Source organism: Dysidea avara, chromosome 3 (assembly GCF_963678975.1).
Source record: "Dysidea avara chromosome 3, odDysAvar1.4, whole genome shotgun sequence".
Lineage (NCBI taxonomy): Eukaryota > Metazoa > Porifera > Demospongiae > Dictyoceratida > Dysideidae > Dysidea > Dysidea avara.
Window position 1 is genome coordinate 30,171,035 of NC_089274.1, and position 20,328 is coordinate 30,191,362.

The window sequence follows — 20,328 nt, forward strand, 5'->3', positions numbered from 1 at the left end:
GACAACTACTTATTGTCCTAAGTACTTAACTTAATATATTGACTTACTTACTGTCTCTATAACTGATGAGTTAGTTGGCTTAATGTAGTACAAAATGGTAAAACTAAAACTCTAGATCCCACATGTACAATCCAATTTTTCTGGCGTTGTCTATAAAAAAGGCATAATGATGTACATCATGTATGAATAATGTTCTGAAGGCTATTATATTAGCTCACACTTTAAAAACCACCATTGATCATCAGATACTGATCTATAAATTAAACTCTGTAGTTCTTATGCTCTTTCACCTATCAGATGAATGTGCTTATATATATATGTACCACTTTCACACCTCAGATCAAAGGAAAGCCAGTGCACATATATCACATATTGCACTGGCTCAAAATGTTAACGAGATATACGCACTGCCTTAACGAGATATACGCACTGATTTTGCTTGCCAATTAGGTGAGTCTGCATGCTAAAGTAGAACATTTTAATTATACCACGGGCATTCATGCTTTGCCTGTATATATGCACTCATGCCCGTGGTTTAACTATTACATATATCACTTATATACACCCTTAGCCCTCAGGCCTATGGCCCTCGTGTTTCAGGTGTATATATCAGCAAAATCTCTTGCAGCCTTGGTATAATGTATACTCACGCTGCCCATGTAATTCAGCTATAGAAGTACATACAGTGTGTATTATATAAGTATTTATTTCTTTATAGGACCGTTTAAATTTGATTTCATCAGCTTCAAACAGAGAAGTGTATGTATAAATAACTATGATCATATCATACAGTTCATGTTGTTGTTGATCGTGATTTGTTTAGACTTGATAATGTTGTGAAAAGCATTGGACGGTTTGCTAATGTTTCAGAAGCAAACAGGTCAGTCTTTTGAGCAGTGAAAATGTACACTAAACCTAAATATGCACATGCACGTATACATTTATATACAAGTATACTGCATTTCTGTGCATACCGTTGTGGCATAATGTATTTTGATATTATTATGTCAGTTTCCAGTATGTAGATGTAGTAGAGGCAATTCTTTACATGTACATGTATATATATATGGACTCTTTCATGATAAGATGAAAATGCAAAAGGCCAATTTTATTTAAATGCCAAGACCAAATTTTTGGTCTGCCAGCCTGCCTGACCATAGTTACAAGGCTAGAGGCCAGCATACACCCACCATTTTCATGCCACAATAGCAAACTCATGTGTGACATGTTCCTTTTCTGTTCCAGCAAGTATCTACCTTCTGTATTATGCCTTTCCTTTTATCTTCTACATGGTTGTCTTCTTCACACAAGGAAACCATACTGAGGCATTAATTTTCTGCATCAACATTTTGCTACTGTAAGACAGTAGTTATGTGTGATTGCACTTATAAAACTACAACCATAAATGATCAGAACATACTGTCACCACATCCCTTAATGATCCTGCAACCAGCTGCAGTTTTACAACAAGACATGCCAACCATACTCCTTTTGTATTGTGTGGCTCACTTGAGATTAGTAACAGTTTGTGTGGGGGCAACAAGTAAATCGCTTCCACTTGAACCATCTGGCACGCAATGAAATAAATGGTGAGATCAAAATACTCTAATAAACCAGATCCAGATAGATATGTGCTGCGATATAAGAAAATAGTAAATATGAAGCTGGGTTCATTGATAAATACTAGAGTTATGAATACTAGCAACATAGCGTTCTTTGGCATTGAACAGACATATCCCAATGTAGGGATTTTCCTACATTGCTATGCATGCTATAATAGTTATAATCATTCATATATCTTGTATCACTACTTTTCATCACTGGAACTTCATTTTTAGATTAATAATTTTTATAGTGTATTTATATTTTCCTTAGGTTCATGAAGGAGAGCACCAGTAGACTGAGCATGCAATACAAAAACAAGCAAAATGAAGCGAAGGTTGGGTATTTTAGTTATTGTGGTGTATATTCAAATTGCTAATATAGTAGAGGTGTGCAATGACAAATTTAGACATACGTATCTCGATATTTCCTTTTGAACTTATCTCGATTATCTAACATATCTAGATAATTGAAACAAGTATTTTTTAGTTAACTATAAAATAATGTAACTAGTGAAGTGAGCAAATTACAATTTGGAGAGTCTAAAAATTAGTTTTAACACTGTGCCCAAATGGTGGGAGAGTTGGAGATGTCTACACCATCAGATATATTCTTTGGTGTACAAGTAATTTACGGAAGTTTATTATTATTATCTAGATGAATAAACCTATCATCCTTATCTCGATAAGTCTTATGATATCTCAATAATTGGATATATCTAGATAATTGCACACCTCTATAATATAGTAGAATGATGCTTTAGCACAAAATTCAATGGTACCAGAATATGTATGTTAGAGCATAGTGCCCTTTGTATCATGTATATACCAAAACAGCCAAGCTGTGAAAAAGTGCCCCCCTCCCCCCACCTCCCCAAAAAAATATTGGGTGAAAAGTTGTGAAACCAATTGTGACAGCCAAGAAATGGCTGTAATGATGTTGATGTCAATTACAACTTTAGTCGTTTTGGTATAGACATCACCTTTTTTATATGTGTAACATCCCAAAGCTGGTTTTGGGGCTTACTTTACCTATCTCGGTTTGTTTTCTACAGGAATAGCAGAATGGGACAGGGTAGAGAGCCAATTTTTTTTTGTATTTTAGTGATTATTTATAATTATGTATAGTGTACTTATGATATGAACATTCTATATATATATATATTTGGATGAGTCTTCTATTATAGAGTGACTGTTGTATTACAGTATCTCAATTATACCTTATTACACACATTAGGCTTTTGCATTATACAGTAGAACTGTAGCTCTTACTCTGTTAGTTGTGGCCACAAGTTGCTTACAATTTCAAGGTAATCACATATCATGTTTGCGTTTTACAAGTACACAAAATAATGGAATTTTCAACTAGAGTAGGGATCATAGCACATCAATTAAAAGTACTGAAACAAGCTGGAGTAGTGCACAATATTATATCACAGTAAAACAATAAAAAGTGTTATATACCGAAAGAAAGAAATGGTGCCACGTGCTCACTACGCTTCGTCGTCGGCTATGTTCAACCCGTTACACGAATCAAGAACTGTTTGAAAAGCACCTCTGCAATCAAAGTAGCCACTATGAAAAATGCGGATGATTTCTGTTACGAACAGAAGCCATCACGTGCTACCACCAAGTCAACACTTTTCGCTGTCAGCAAAGATGAATGGGATACAAAGGAGGACACTGGTAAGTCCGTGAATATGCATTGTACATACTGCAGTATGCCAAAGGCACCTCTAGGGCCGAAGTGACGTCAAACAGTGAAAAAATCATGCCCGTAGCCTTAGCCATTATCATTATTGAGTTACGCTTGTCTGAAGGCATCAGTCAGTCAGAGAAAATTCCATTAGATAATTTAAAAAATAAATCCCATAACAACTTGTTGAAAGGATTTCAGGTCGATCTGAAGGAAGACTTGTTTGGGTTTTAGTTTTGCCTAACCAATACTGCCTCATCGTTGTCAGGGAAGATTGAGGCTGGTTTTTGGGTGATGTTATTTCGTTTGCCACACCTACTTCTTTGTGGTCCCTACTATACACTATGATAGATGGAAGTGGGAAAAATAAGAATTAGAATTAAGGCAACTTTTGGTGATTTGTTTCTCTGAAATGCCTGAAGTAATTATGCTCAAATTTGGTGTGTGGACTACTGAAGGTGAAGGACATTTCCATAGCAAAAAAGCCAAAAATTGTCTTATTTCATAAAGGTAGTATAGAGCTATGTATACATAATTTTTTTTTAATTTTCTTACTGTTAATAGCACACTAGTGTGTAGTGTGTTGGCATCTTGAGCCACATGCACGCTAGAGAGTGTCTTGATGTATAATGTTGTTCTTACAGTAGCTGTATAGCTTGTATGTTTTATTTGGTAACTATGGTACATAATTATAATTAAACACACAAATTCACATCATACCTTTAACAAACACAGAAAATCAATATATTGCACTGCAAAGCTCATTGTCATACACACGTATGGTACATATAAATATGTGGTATTTAGAGTTGTGGTCTATATTATAAAAGGAAAATTGCTGTACATCTGTCTGCATTCCATTTGAGTTCACGAACTTTTCTCACCAGTTGCTGCATATAATGAGGTGGTTTTGTGCCAAATAAAGTACTCTTCATATCTCTTTTAAATGAAGCCTCTAAGTAATGGTTAGAAACCTACCACAAGGATTTTCATGATTTTAAAAGCATGAGGTGAAGCCTAGGTTTTTAAAGCCACGAATATCTGAGTGGGCGGTCTCTAACTGACTTAGACAATGGTGTAGGTGTATTTATACTAGTAGAAAAACCCTTTACTGTAAGGCAGGTACACTGTATCAGTGCTGTAGGGCAGGTACTACATACTGTACATTATATTTCTTTTTGTTGTCAATAAGCTAAATGTCATGCACAATCTGAAATGGTAGCTATAACCTGCATGACAGGTACTGCTAAGATTGCACCATCACCTGTGTGGTAATACAATACTACAGTTGTTTTAGATACAGTAAGCTTGCTACACAGCTCTGCTGTTAAACTTGCTTGCCTGCATCATTGTGCTTACATCATCTCAGTGTACTTGCAGGATGGAATAAAGCAGCCTCATGTTTAAAGTGACATCACTGTGTATGCTATAAATGGTGTTGACGTTTAATGTTTGGTTCCCATTGCATTAACTTAGTATATAACATACACAATACTGCAAGTCATGCACACTGCAATACTATTGTCATGGTAGTAAGTTATAATATAGGACAGGTACTACTAGCATCATGCACATTGTTTGCACCTGCAGGCTGCCGTGTGTTACAGGTGTACACATTACTACAGTAGCCTTAGCTACATGCGGTACTACTGGAGTACCTTAAAAGTGATGCATGCTGTGAATCATGAATGGTGCTGATGTTTAATGCCTATGACTTTTTAGTTAGTGTGGAAATGGTCCTGTATGTAGAGCAAGTACCCATGCTAGTGTTACAGATTACACAATCACTGTAGTACCAAGTTCAGATGTTTGGAGAGCTGAAGTATTATGTGATTGGATTACTGATATTGGTGATGATATTTTTTGCTTCTCAGTTGTTAATACTTCCAGCCAGGTAGTGTATGTATGTACTGCTATTTACATTCATTGAAATATTATTTTAGCGCATCACTTCTCTATTTAGTTTGTACTTCTACTACACTTTCAATAGCATTATTCATAGCAATGGGAAACAAAATTAAGGTATACATGTACAGTACTTGTAGTGATGTTGGCTATATGTAATATTGCAGGTTGAAGAGACATCATATTTGAATCGAGCAACAAAAATTCTTGAGACAAGGCAATCAATCCGTTACTTGTTTTATTTGATACTTTGGGATGTGGTGTTAGTTTCTACTATTTTATCATTGGTAAATCACAGTGACTTTATATGTACAGTGTATATAGCTACATATCACAGATTTATTATAAAGCCTGTCTCATAGTGTAATGAAATGAACTGGCCGGCTATTAACTCAATAAAACCAGTGAAATATTTTCAATATTAAATTGACCTTGGATATATATATCCTGTGGTAGCTAATCAACCTTTTATAGTCATGCCTATGCATACCTCAGTACAACTATTGTAGCTGTATAATGCAGCCAATTTGTTTTATATGATCAGGAAATATGGTATAGATATATAGAGTTGTATATCTATGCTTTCACATAACCCAACGTCAATAGCATAGTACTGTTCTAGAGATTGTTGTTGACTATTTATTATATGCAGCTGAAATACTCCTGTAATAGCTTGTACAGTTATTGATTTAGTATCTATATACATAAATTCCTGTTTTTAGTAGTTATTTTTTAAGTACGTAGGTATTATCAAGACCAATAAATACCAATTATTAACTTTTGGTATTACAAAATTTACCTGTGTAATCATCACATTCATAGCTGAACTGTGTTTCTGATGGTCTGGTTATGCTTGCAAATGAACCGCTTGATCCTGATCATGATGGATGTCACTATTCTCAGGTACTCAATTGATATAATTACAATGCAAATCAGTTGTGTTATCTGGTGCACACTAAATGCACTGCTATCTTTCTTCAGAATTACTACATGTGCACTGTACCTTGACAGGCTGTAGGTAAAACCACATTCCTGTAATGCTAAGTATCCTGTAGGAAATTAATCAGCCATCTACAAAATTTTTACTTTTGTAAATGTGTATCTACACAAAAACAGCCAAGCTGTGAAAAAGGGTACATCCTTAGGTGAAAAAAGTAAAATATGCATTTTGCAGTTCATAGCAATTTTTGCTTAGTGTGCAAAAAGAATATCTAGAACCCTGAAGGAAAATATTGAAACTGGCCGCCCATGTCATGAATGGCTGGAGCAAAATTGCTGTGTAGCGTACTCTACCTGATAGACAGGTATAATGCAAAAAAATGGTGTGCGTTGAAGAAGGGACCATGGAGCTTAACATATTATAGGCATGAAAATTGTGCTTCTTTCTTCCTGTCAATATACATATCTTGGCTGCACAACACACTACCACGGATCTTAATACAATCCTTGCTTAATATATTCAGCATGTGATGCACTCCTCCTCCTTCTTCGCTACCCCCTTCAAGTCATGTGACCTCCTTACATGGAAGGGACAGACAGCAGCTAAAGCAGACAGCCATGCCACCAGTACGCACCTGGTTATTGGCAATGGTCATGGCACAGCCACACGGAAACCAGAGGACCCATTGAACTCCAGCAGTGGCGTGCGCCCTGGCATTATGACAGTCCACCAAGCTGTGCTTGTCCTAAGTGCAGACTTCAGTTGTACCCAACCTTGCGATTGTCATCAGCTTAGCCGGCTAAAAAGCTGTTGCCCGTGGGTCACCTCAGGGAAGTGCTGATCAACATGGTGTTAAAAAACACTGACCCACACACAACACAACACACACACAAGCACACACACACACACACACGCAAGCACACACACGAACGTCCACACACATGCATACACGCACCTGCATGCACTTCTTTCTTCTTCCTTCTCTGCTACTCTGTCCGGTTTGTGTGGCCTCCCTAATTGAAAGGCACAGGTGGCATTAAAAGTGGACAGTCATGCCACCAGGTTTAGTGGCAATGGTCATGATGGTACAGCCACATGGACCCATTGAACCCCAGCAGCCGCGTATGCCCTGAATGTTCGCCAAGCTGTGCCTGTCCGCAGTGCAGACTTCAGTATCCCTGGGAGGCTTGCAAAACCTCCACAGGTGCACCAGGTTGGTGCATCTCAAGTGATACTAACAGCTGGGCTTGGCACACAGTAACCCAACTTTTTGATTGTTGTCAGCATAGCCGGCTAAAAGCCATTGCCTGTGGGTCAACTCTTAGAGGTGTTGACCGACATGGTGTTAAAATAACATCACCACCCCACACACGCACACACATACATGCATGCACACACGTACTAAACATACACAACACGCACAAACACACAGAGGTCTTTTAGAAAACTGTTTTAGGAACCAAGCACTTGCTTGGGTTTAATAAAAATTGAGGTACATTTTACTATACTTATAAGAATGCATTCATACAGAGTGTATGCAAAAATGAGGTGAACTATTATAGTAATACGTACATTACTATGTACTATTAGCCCTTTTACTCTCTCTTTTTTCACTAGTACATCAGTATTCAGATTTTGATAATGGGGATATATCTGAGTTCTCCAATGACTGATATGCCTCTTTCTGGACAACTGCTACATAATTTGGTCACTTTGGCTACTGTGTATTTCCATATTCCATTTGCTCACACTGATATAGTTGCTGCTTATTTTGTGAAAGCATGTAGTATATCATTAGCAATGTAAGGGATTAGATATATCTTGTTATAATTCTCTAAATATTGCTGTTGTGTGCTTATGTAGTGGCTGTTTTGTCCGAACAGTTGTGTTGCAGTTTGCAGTCTACTTGTCTTTGCTTATCCCAACCATTTTGCTCCTTAGACAGGTACAGTTATGTATGTATATATGTATGTATGCATGTATGTATGTTGTTGTATGTACATGTATGTACATACGTACATATACATACATACATACATACTTACATGTGTATGGATGTACTGTATGTATGTGTGTATGAATGTATGTATGTATGTAGGTATGTGTTAACAGAATACCGTATGAGCAGAAATTTTGGCGTGGGATTATAATTGGTGAATTGGCGGATGCTTACAAAATCGCCAAATTAAAATCTCGCTATTAGTGTTTCTAATATTTTAACCAATTGAACAGGTGCAAGATTAAGCAAGAAGCAAGGTGGTGTATCTAGATGTACTGGAGGTCAGCCTGCAGTTATAATCAAACAATTCTACGATTGTCTGTGTAAATATCACGGATTAAGGAGGTCCTATACTATTTCGCCGGAAGTATAGTGAAGCAAAGATACCGCTTGAGGAAGATACACCTCAAGAAACACGCAGCAGAGATCATAACTAGCTGCTTGGCATGGAGAATGTTCCCAATCATTTCTTTCCTTTTGCTACACTGCCAAGGAAATTCTCTGTCCTCTGTCTTACATGAAAGTCTCTCCAGTATATGGGCCAACGAAGCAAACGTACATACATCTTTGTAAAGAGAAGCCAGCTATACAATATGCTACCACGCAGGACTCCACTTTGTATTTCATCAAATTAAACTCTTGCCAAATACAAATTATTAAGCAAACACCAAATATTTTGCTCGCCAAATTTCTGCTCATACGGTATACAGCACAACACCGCTCAAACACAACATCATCTTGCGAGAGTGCAAGCAATTAAAAGCTTACTAATTAAAGAGCATGGTACCCATTTCACTTGCAAGTATTCATCCTGTTTTGTTACTTGTGAGCGAAATGGGTGCCTCACCACCAAGTTTTTTAATCACTCACAGTCTCGCGAGATGACGTCGCATAGTAATGGTACAATGTATAATGGGTAGCTATATGTAGGTACAATGTACAATGGGTACAATGTATAGGTACAATAGGTACAAAGTATAGGTACAATAGGTACAAATTGGATGTAGGTATATACATTTTACATACACGTATGTAAAATGGTTTAAAATGTTTTCAATGTATGTATGTATGTATGTTTATGTGTGTACATATGTTAGTGCACTACTACAGTGAGTAAGAGTGTGGTGTTCATTGTAATATTCTTATTAATTTAATCTCTCTGTGATGCATCTACAGTATCAGTTTTCAAGGAGACTAAATTTTCTCTTGCGTGAAGAGGTAAGGTTTCTGTTTGTGCTGGAATAAATGTATAGAAAGATACAGTACAGCTGTGGATGTGCCAGTATATATTACTTATTTATCATCTGGGCTCTCACTAATTATCTGTAATTGCACACACACACAACACACGTAACACACACACAACACACACATCCTCCTCCTCTCCTCTGTACCACTGCCTTAAAATGGTCATGTGACCCTTCTAATGAAAGGAACAAATCCAAAAAGGTTAAAAATGAAGATGTTGGGTAGGGTCTACATTTGTGCTCCTCTGATCTTGAACCATTTCCGACACTGACTGCATTGAACTGCTCCTTGCTGTTCATTGACAGTGATGTTACTGGAGGAACTGAATCATCTAATGTGCACCTATGCACTGCAAGGCCTCCATTACTCTTAAATCATTAAATGTGTAGTCATTATTATTTTATTTCTTTTATTATCTTAGATCAGTCAACAAAGGGCAGCAATTGAAGATATTCGGTTACATAATATTATTCTGTTAGCAAATATCCTCCCTGAACATGTGTCCGAGAAATTTTTGACTGAACCAGATTCAAAGGTATGCAACATGCTAGTCTTGTTTACTATACAGTGTAAGAACACCAGTGCTGGAACTTAATTACAAATAGTCACCAGTATCTGAGTTATACAGCCCCTCTACCACAGACAGTAATTAAGCCACCTGTTTAATCAGCAAATTGTTTCCTTATAATATTTATAACTAGATCAACATAGCTGCAATAGAAAGCTAATGTACCTAATGCATATCACAAATTGAAGGGATCAGTGGGAAAAGGGGACATGTGCCATTAAATTTAGATTTTCCATTTCTAAAAATTAGAAAAGCCATGTGAATAATATTTTCACCAAGTAAACAATATACAATTTAAAAGCTCAAGACAGTCTCAAATTAATTTTTAGCAAATATTACAATATTCAAATACATGTATGTCCCAAAATTCTATTTAATGCCCACTATGTGGTCACCTAAATTTTCAAATGGCACTTGTCCCCTTTTGCTGCTGGCCCCTGTGAGAAAGATACTATGCACTGTTACATCGTTGTCGAAAATGAATCTATAAAGTGTTAGTAAAAAGCAGTTTGCTTTAAAACTGATTTCCGTGTACACATAACAGTTTGCATCTGAAAAGTCCTATTTTATTTTTATTTTGCTCATAAGTAGTAGCTACACTGTGTAACTATAACATATTGTAGACCCTGTAGTCCAATTTACTTTGTGATTAAACACTCGATTTTTTGTGTAAATTCAGGTGTAAATGATTGAGATATGGTGCCACAAAGAATCTTGATTTAGGATGTATTTGGGAACATTTATTGACATACGTACTGTACATATAAGAACTTATTTTACCAATTGGGAAGTTATACAGTAGAGTTAAATTTCATAGTAAATTACATGTTGGCCTTGGTAGCATAGATATTAGAGTACAGGGATTAGAAACTAGCGCGCGCCCTGAAACACTCCGCTGTTGGTGAATTCTTGAGGCCAAAATGGTGTCTTCTGCTCTGGACTACTTTCTACGGGCGTGGAGTATTTCATGACAATCTCTTTATGTTTTACAAGTACTAGGCAAACTCCTATTGTAAGTCTTGTTGTGAGTTTTTGCCGCCATCAATCATTTTAATCTCAGTCGACACGATTTTTTTGTGTACCTGTTGTGTTCATGGTAAGTTCACTTTCGACTGGCAAACAATGCCACAGTAACCCTAAAGTAACATAGTTTTGCATGGTGTACTTCGTTTTATTATTCCGCTTGATTAATGCCCTTTGGCAGTCTCATCTCGGTTCTTTAAAATACTACTCCATGATTTATCAACTTCAACACAAGCGCTGTTATGCGAGGAACATCTTTCAGTGGTACTGTGCAAAACTTCAAAGTATTGCGAAGACTTCAGCACTATTTCCCCAGTGGAACTAGACTTCTGTTCTTCGTAACAGGTAGACAAAAAACGGAGGTACCCATTGATGATCAAAATCGTAAATGGCGATGAAAACCACCCAAGACGATTAAACAACAGAAGCCAGAAGCATTAAAAGTCTTGTATATCAACTAAAATACCACAAGGTGGTTGAAATCAACTGTAAGACGACTAAACCACAAACTGCCATCCTGTCCGCATGGATTTAATCAATACCGAGGAGTGCTTCAACCACAATCAATGGTAGATATACACGGCGCGCGCTCGGTTGCCTATCCCTGTACTCTAATATCTATGTTGGTAGTTACTGCACCTTAAGCATAGTCCACTATATTTGTCATTCACTCCAGTATAGAATACAGGATTCATCTGAAATAAGTGGTTGCTAGCAACTGCGCAAGCAGAAATTCTCTTCTTTAATAAGAGACTGAAAGGATTATAGTATTCAGTGCACTTAGATTAAAATAGCTGTACATGGGTAATTATGGCTAGCTATAGCTGAACTATCATCCCAAACACATGTTGACTCAGTATGAAAAGAGTGAACAGTAAAAACAAAGAAATTATCTTTATGCAGAAACTGATTAAATACTACCACTGGGTGCATAAGTTACTGTAGTGAGCATGCTATCAGGGTGACTGGTCCTTAGAGTTACACTATTTCTTGATCAGTATTATGTGACAGGATTTTCCACACTCATCCGATTTCTTTGACTATAACTGCTTGTAAAACTTAACCACCCAGTATGTTATTGACCTACAGTTTTCACATAAATAACAGGTCAAAATGTAAAAGTGATAGCATACTCCATACATTGAGTTATGGTCCTTTAAATCTGGATGTGTGTGGAAGCCTGGTTTTGTAAAATCTGGTCACATATGTAAAGGCTAAACTTTACCTAAAGTATTTCTATAACAGTGACTGAAATAATTGATGGCCTATATAATGTACTTAAACTATACCTACATGTACTCCTAGCTCCCTATACTACCCTGCAACCTACAATTATATCTATTATATTGACCAACTTCCTGCCCTACATGCAGAACTTTGGTTAGGTAAAATGCTAAGCTTGAAACTTGACTGTCTGTCTGACTGACTGACTGACTGATTGATTGACTTACTGATTGATTGACTGACTGACTGACTGACTGATTTACATGTATACTTACTTACATTGTACTTATACTTACAGGATTGGTACTTACTTACTTACTTACTTACTTACTTGCTTACTTACTTACTTACTTACTAAGGCCTTTGTACAAGCATAATTGATTTTTTTTACTAGTAGGGACATTGGTTCAGCCTGACAAATGCCTTTTGGTGTATCTGCAGTACATACAACACAAGCATCATTGACTTTCCTTTATCCTCCTTTGTGTCCCAGTTCTTTTCACTGACAATAAGGTGTAAATTTACATTGTGTGATATGGCTTCCCTGTGACATGGCCATCGTGCTTATTGTCCATATTTCCATAGTGGCCGGAATTAGGCACCGGCCTATTATGCCCAAACTTTTACCTATTATGCTTTTGAGCATTGCTCAAAAATTAAGCCTATTATGCTCAAAATTATGCTTTCAAAATCAAGATTATGTTCTAGAACTGACTGTTTTATTAGAGTATATCAGCCTTTCCTGACTGCTGTATTAGAGTAAGTGACTGCTCTATTAGAGTATCTCGATCTTATTTCTGCAAAGTGTGAATAACCAACAAAGAAACGGTTTAATAAGTTATATTACGTGTTTTTAAGTATGAAATGCATTAATAATACTATTGGCAGTGAATATTTGCTTTCTTTCAGGCAAGCGTATTGCGCGTTTTAATTAAATTGTCAAACATCGTCCCTATTATGCTGGCATTATGCTTGATGCTTTTGGTCACCTATTATGCTTTAAATTATGCTGGCATAATCGGCCGGTGCCTAGCCGGAATGATTGCAAAGACACTTCTCGTACTGTTCTTCATTTGTAACACGTGTGGAATATACCTGAAAATGAAGCATAATGGCCACTTTGCTTTTTCAATAATATATAGTTGGAGCATGTGTTCAGAGACAAAATTATTTTTATGGCATGCCTGGTGACATTCGTTCTTTTGATGCAGTATGTGTGGGTTCATTAGTCATAATTATGTTCTTTAAAAAGTAAATAAACAAGCAGAAGGAAAATTAGAAATTTGTTGGAATAGGGATAAAAGAAAAGTAGTAAACAAGGGAATAGCTCTAAAGTAGTAAAACAAGAGGTTGCCTATACCTGCATCCCTGTACTTCAGTCACATGTGTTGATGCTGCAGTATGATTATCTAAATGCTACTGTAAGTGTGATGCTGACACTAAAACCATGGCATTGTTGTTACTCTTAGAAACTCTACTTTCAACACCATGAACAAGCAGGGGTAATGTTTGCTTCTATTCAAAGATTTTCAGAGTTCTACAGTGAGATGGATGTTAACAAGCAAGGCCTGGAATGCATGAGATTACTCAATGAAATATTTTGTGATTTTGATGAAGTTAGTAAAGCATTTCGTATGCACTGTATCAGTGCTTAAGAATTGGCTCTTTTACATTTATTATTATATGTACTAATAGCTCTTACATGAAGAGAAGTTCTCATCATTGGAAAAAATTAAAACCATAGGTGGAAGTTATATGGTTGCTTCTGGTCTCCACACAAATGTTTCTGTGAAGGTTTGTTACTTTCATATCTTCTGCATAATGACACATGTATATTATAAATATGTACATACTTACAAACATACATGCACGTACATTTCTAACAAAAATACTGTTCACAAGTCTCACATGCTTGACGTGTTGTGTAGGGGAGTGGTTACTATTACACACTTCCATAAACAACATTAACTGGAATGCATTTAAAATTATTTACTTTATACAGATGTATTTTTCATGTAAAATTGCATGCTTATAGCTTATAGCTTTGTGTCATCCCTGTGAATTTATCAGAGGGAACATTTAAAAACTAACAGTGTTTCAGTGAAAGTAGAACTGTTATTGAAGCTTATGCTTTACCAATCCAACCATGTTACAGATACTTTTTCTCCTTCCATTGTAAGTCCTGTACAGTATATATATTTTGTCATCATGTGTGCAAATCAATCTGATTGGCTTTAATTGCCAACATCCAACAGTGGTTACAGAATACATGTAATGTAGTGACCAAGTCTTTACTTGCTGTCCCCACACAAATGTCTATTAATACTATATACACACTGTATTTTATAACTATATACTATTAGCATTAACATCATTGCAGCCATTTCTTGGCCACCGCTTTTGATTTCACAACTTTTCTTACCCAGACTTTTTAAGGCCACACCTTTTTTCACAGCTTGGCTGTTTTTGTGCAGATAACTATATACTGTATCAGCAATGCAAGTACGGTATGCTGTACACATTAATGAGCATTAAAATAATGTGAGTGGATGAATTCAAAAAATTGTTATGGTACAAATTGTATGTAAGTAAAAAAAAAACAGCTTTTTTGATACACTGTTAAACCATTTTGCTTGTTGTTTAGTAAACTTTTACACCTGTACATGTAGAACAAAGTATTTTATACCGTAGACATCACATTATAGCAACTGGAGACATCTTGAAGATCTAACTAACTTCTCACTTGCACTGAGAGAAAGATTGGATGATATCAATCTGCATTCCTACAATGATTTTGAATTGCGAGTTGGTAAGTACCATATATTTTATATCATAGTCACTATTTTGCTACTGACAACACATAAATTAAAATGCATGATGATATGTCATGTGGCCCAAGAAGCCAGTAAGACTAGAAAAAAATTGTTATTAACCATAATAAAATTTCAACATGCAATCTGTTGTACACAAATGAAGCTCTCAGGTTAATAAGAAATAACATTGTGTTCTATGTAAGTGTTTGAATTACAACTATATAGGTATCAGTCACGGCCCACTGGTAGCAGGTGTAATTGGGGCTACGAAGCCTTTCTATGATATTTGGGGGAACACTGTAAATGTTGCAAGCAGAATGGAGAGCACTGGAATGAACAGAAAAGTTCAGGTTAATTTATTTTTAAAACAAACTGACATACATTTTTCTTAGTCTTACATTTGAACATGCATGTAATATTGGTTATACATTTGCAAGTCACTTCTGCTGTATAATAATAATACCACACGACTCAGTAATTATTCAAGTTTTGATTTAGGTTACACAGGAAACACAGGCTGTACTTGCAGCAAGAGGGTTTGCATTCACATATAGAGGGCAAGTGGCAATTAAAGGTAAAGGACATGTGATCACATACTACCTTGCTGATTGATATCTCAGTGTAAATATTGATACTGCTGCTGCAAATATTTATGTGCTTATATTTATTACACAAATAATATAATTGTGAGCAATTCATTTATACATTAAATGCTACATGTGATTGTCATGAAGCTATGGTTATTATTGTTTGCAAAGTTGTTTGTTGTAGTTATAAGACTGCTAGCAATTAATCATACAGTATGGTAGTACTGTATATTAGGGACCATGTAGAACTGGGTTTTTGGGGTTGGTTTGAAGACATTTTGGGGCTTGGCTGTGCCTAACCAATACTACCTAGTGGAAGAGGCTGGTTTTAGGGTGATATTGTTGGCTGGAAACCCTTTCAAAAAGTTTCTATGGAATTTTAAATTTTTTTCAACAGAATTTTATTCTGACTACCTGATGCCTTCAGCCAAGTATAACTCTACAATGGATATGGCTACGGGCTTGATTTTTTCACTGTTTGACATCACTTCATCCCGAGATGTGTCTTTTCATCAACCGCAGTACATACAAACACACGCATCATGGACTTGCCTTTGTCCTCCTTGTGTTCCAGTTCTTTTTGCTGACAACACCAGCAAGGTGTCGATTCGCGATAGTGTGAAGCGGTTTCCCTGTGGCTGTGTTGGTATCTCGCCTCTATTTTCCGTAGCAACTAGACTGATTGCAGAGATGCTTCTCATACTGTTCTTCGTTTGTAATGCTGTGTAATGGACTGAAATAGGTGAAAGTGAAGCATAGTGGCCACTGTTCAATCTCGAGTAGTTGAAGCTTGTAAATTGTCCAAATTTTTCGTGATGACTGGATTGATTGCAGAGGTGTTTTTCCTCATTTATAGTGCTGTATAATAGGGTGAACATAGCTGATAGTGAAGCATAATGGCTACTTTACTTTCGAGTCAGTAATTGATACCTGAGGCATGCGTTATTGTATTATTGTATTGTATTACTGCTTTACAGTGACCAGCACTGAAGGTCTGCAGCAACATGTGCTGCAGCCTTAGGATTACCTAACCTACAAGGACTTAGACTTAGTGACTTAACTTACTGACTGAAAAGGTGTAACAGAAAAGGGGCAAACATTAACTCAGACAAAACATTAACTCTGGTGCCATTCCTTCTTTTGATGTGGTATGTGTGGGTTCACCAGTCACAATAATGTTACTAAAAAGTAAACAAACAAGTATAAGGAAAATAAGGAATTTTAAGTTTGATTAGGGATCATAGAAATAAAACGTAGGGTAACAAGGGAGATTGCTTACACCTGCAGATGTACTAGTGGACATTTAATTCCTAATTCAGCCATGGGTATAGGCTGAAGTAGGGATTAACAATGTCCACTAGTGTATCTACAGGTGTATAGGTGACCTCCCTTGTTTCCCTACTTTTTATTTCTATGATCCCCAATTGAACTTAAAATTCCTAGTTTTTCCTTATGCTTGTCTTATGTAGGCACTAGTGCTTAAAATTTGCTCTTTGTTGTAATTGGTTTGATATTATAGTTTTGGAATTTGAACTTGCTATTCCGATTTGGTTAAGGTATGTTAGCAAAATCTTTTGTTGCATACTGCATGCACATATGCATTGTCAAGCAGAAAGTAGATTATACTATATTTTACTATTTTTTCATTGTATGATAAATTTTGTTTGCAAAAATTATGAATTTATGTTTTCACACATGCATTGCAACTCAGAGTTTGTAATAATAATTATTAAGAACTCATGAACTCTTTGTGCGACTAAAAATTAATATTCATTTTATTCTCTTGTTCACCCTTTAATGTTAAAGCTAGCATCAAGAGTTAATTATTAACTCTTGCTAGCATGGTATTGTTAATCTCCAAAATATCAATCAGTAGTATGGAAAATATCATTGGCTTGCTACACTAGGTCATTATAATGAGGTGGTCTCAATAAAAACTGTGTGTGTGTATTAACAATATCCTATCAAGTATCATGGTATCTGTCTTTTCAGGAATCCACTTTTGTTTGCTGTGTTTATTAACGTTTTGCCATATTTCTTCAACAAATTCAACACTGCCATTTTAAACTTTGTCAGCTACCAAGATTATGGAACTCCCTACCTCTAACTGACTTGAATTTACCCTTTGTGATAATTTAAAATCAACTCACCCAGTTTCTATGGCAAAACTTTTTTATTAACATTTGGGACAGTACTCCTCTTGTGCAAACAACACACCCTTTTTGCTAATTAAGTAGTATCAAACGGTACGGTCGTACCGTTTAAGTAGGGATCGTAGTGAATGTTTCGCGCACTGCCCAAATTCCGCCTTTAAAAATCACCCTACAGACATTGTATGCAGCAAAAACCACCTTTACGGAATAGTAGTAGTCCATATAATACATAAAACAGCAATAAATACAACAAAACACTTACAGGTGGCCAGATATAAAATTTTTTAAAATTTCCAAAAACTTTAGGCCCCTATTTGGTGATTATTAGTTTCTCATCCAGCCTTTCTAATTATTATGATGCGGGCGGGAGGGTATTACCATTATGCCATTATTTTATAATATCAACACACTGATGTACAGACCTTGTCCAAATTGTCTTTCTTTCTTTCTTACTACAAACATTTCCTTCAGCAGCTGATTCTACTTTTCGTGATCGCTAACTGTTTTTCGACAGTCAACTGAAAGCCTGCTTTGATGAAGTCGATAGAACACGATTGCAACTGGCACTGCAGCAATTTGCTAAGGAAAACAACAGTTCTCCTGACGATATATAGCGCATTGTAGCGTTAATCATTAAAAAATTATAATAGTTGGTATCACGTGTTCTTCTAAGCATGCACAGAGTAAATAATGACTTACCATGCGGTAGCTTAAGAAGGATGCGGGCGGTGGATGAGAAACTAATAATCACCAAATATGGGCCTTAGTATCACTGCCCTATGTTAAATTATTATCACGAGTTCACTCACCCCTCTCCCCTCCTTTTCAAAAAAAAACAACATACAAAAGATCAAGATGTATACTCTAAAAGAGCAGTCAGTCAATTTCTCCACAGTAATTACAATTTGCATCTGTAGCATGGACATACAGTATGTACACTTAGCTATATAGCTTGCTAGGAATTTAAATGCATTTGGTCCTTCGCATGTCATTCTATATATACAACTGAATTCATGACTGTATGTCACTGCATGATCCCTACAGCTCTTGATCAATGTACACTACTTAGAAAGCATGATTTATTAGATACTTGTGCTTAAAAGTACCCTACATCAAAATTTTCAGTCGTGATATATATATATATAAGATACCTGTAGCTTCCGGTGTTCTGTGCTTCTGCTTTACATACGTAACTACCTACTATGTTGGTCATGGTGCATCCCTCTTGCCAAACCCTGGATCCACCCCTGCTAATGGTGCACATACATTTGGACCAAGATGCCTCTGTGATTTCTGTAATATGAGCACTTTGTTATGGTCCTAGGAATGGAGGGATTTTACCGTATACAAGCATTACTTGCACTTTAGTGTGTGAAATTAATTACGTTGTACTCATGACCACTTTGAAGATCAAACCATAAATTCATGCACATACGTACTCATGCAGGAGGTAAACATATTGACCACGTTTTCATGTGCATTTGCCTGTACTGATCTTGAAAGCGTGAATGCAAAATACTTTAATTTGAAAAGCTATTTTAGTTACAGTACTATAAATCACACATTGAGGTACAAGCAAGTGTTCATAATGTAATAACTCTTGGTACAAGTAATGCATCTACTGTATACAGTGTAACTCTTCTATTCCCTGGACCATTATAAAATGAGAAACCACAGACTTGTCTTGGATCCAAATGTACATACATTTATAAAGTGAGATCATGAAAACATATCAAGGTGTCTGGGTATCCTTTTTGAGGAGGTCTGTTGTACCCATGCAGCCATGTACGTAACTTGAATAGTGTGGAGTGAGGCTATGTATGTAAGTGCAGTAGCACTATGGCGGGATGTGACTTAAAATAATTCTGAAGAGATGGTACAACATTCACGTGTTTATGGATGCATGGTGATCTCATTTAAAGTCCACCTGTTTAATAAGGACCATTTTTTGGATTTCTAGAGTTGATGCTTTGGTGCTATACATTAATATCCAATTAGAAAAGTATAAATTAACTGCATCACATAAATGGTCTTTCAATACAGGTAGTCACTAATACAGGCTGCACTGTACCTAGACACCTCCACTCTGTAAGACAAACTTGGCATGGCCTTGGTGATTATTGAAGATGTACACTCCCATACAGCAATAATAGACTACAAAATTCCACTACATACCACAACATAATTCATTATATCTCTTGAGCCCATCGTAGTCCCACCACAAAAATTTTATCACACATAGACCATGACCCATTCAGTATTCACAAAAAAATTCAAAGAATTTCAAGCAGCAATTTTCAAAATATAAAGAATTAAAGTTTTCGATACAATACTTTTGAACCATAATTGAGTAGATATCCCATAATTTAGGGATCGCTGGAAAGGTCAATCAACAGTCTTCCATCAGAGAAAATTGTGTTTAAAAATATTTTCACCATGCGAAGTTACGGTCAATTTTGTAACTGGAGGTGGAAAAATTCTTCATGGAATATTCAAAATATTTGTGGTTATACATGTAGATCAGAAACTATGGGGTGTATGGAGCTAAAAATTTGCATGAGTGATAAACAA

At 36.2% G+C, this 20,328-nt stretch overlaps 1 protein-coding gene across 3 annotated transcripts in view; it reads left to right on the forward strand.

The window, feature by feature from the left end:
- The window catches only part of LOC136250663 (adenylate cyclase type 8-like), a 36,021-nt gene that overhangs the window by 8,893 nt on the left and 6,800 nt on the right, over positions 1-20,328 (forward strand). The window contains exons 9-25 of one of the 3 annotated variants that reach the window (XM_066042891.1): positions 719-759; positions 824-880; positions 1,876-1,939; positions 5,091-5,191; positions 5,241-5,319; positions 5,370-5,489; positions 6,025-6,105; positions 7,760-7,944; positions 8,006-8,087; positions 9,318-9,359; positions 9,811-9,924; positions 13,674-13,820; positions 13,900-13,998; positions 14,896-15,013; positions 15,243-15,367; positions 15,516-15,591; positions 17,124-17,160. In XM_066042891.1, coding sequence (XP_065898963.1) covers positions 719-759; positions 824-880; positions 1,876-1,939; positions 5,091-5,191; positions 5,241-5,319; positions 5,370-5,489; positions 6,025-6,105; positions 7,760-7,944; positions 8,006-8,087; positions 9,318-9,359; positions 9,811-9,924; positions 13,674-13,820; positions 13,900-13,998; positions 14,896-15,013; positions 15,243-15,367; positions 15,516-15,591; positions 17,124-17,160 — 1,568 coding nt within the window. Of the gene's footprint in view, positions 1-718; positions 760-823; positions 881-1,875; positions 1,940-5,090; positions 5,192-5,240; positions 5,320-5,369; positions 5,490-6,024; positions 6,106-7,759; positions 7,945-8,005; positions 8,088-9,317; positions 9,360-9,810; positions 9,925-13,673; positions 13,821-13,899; positions 13,999-14,895; positions 15,014-15,242; positions 15,368-15,515; positions 15,592-17,123; positions 17,161-20,328 lie in introns of those variants that run through there. The other 2 variants (XM_066042890.1, XR_010698618.1) reach the window with 2 other exon arrangements.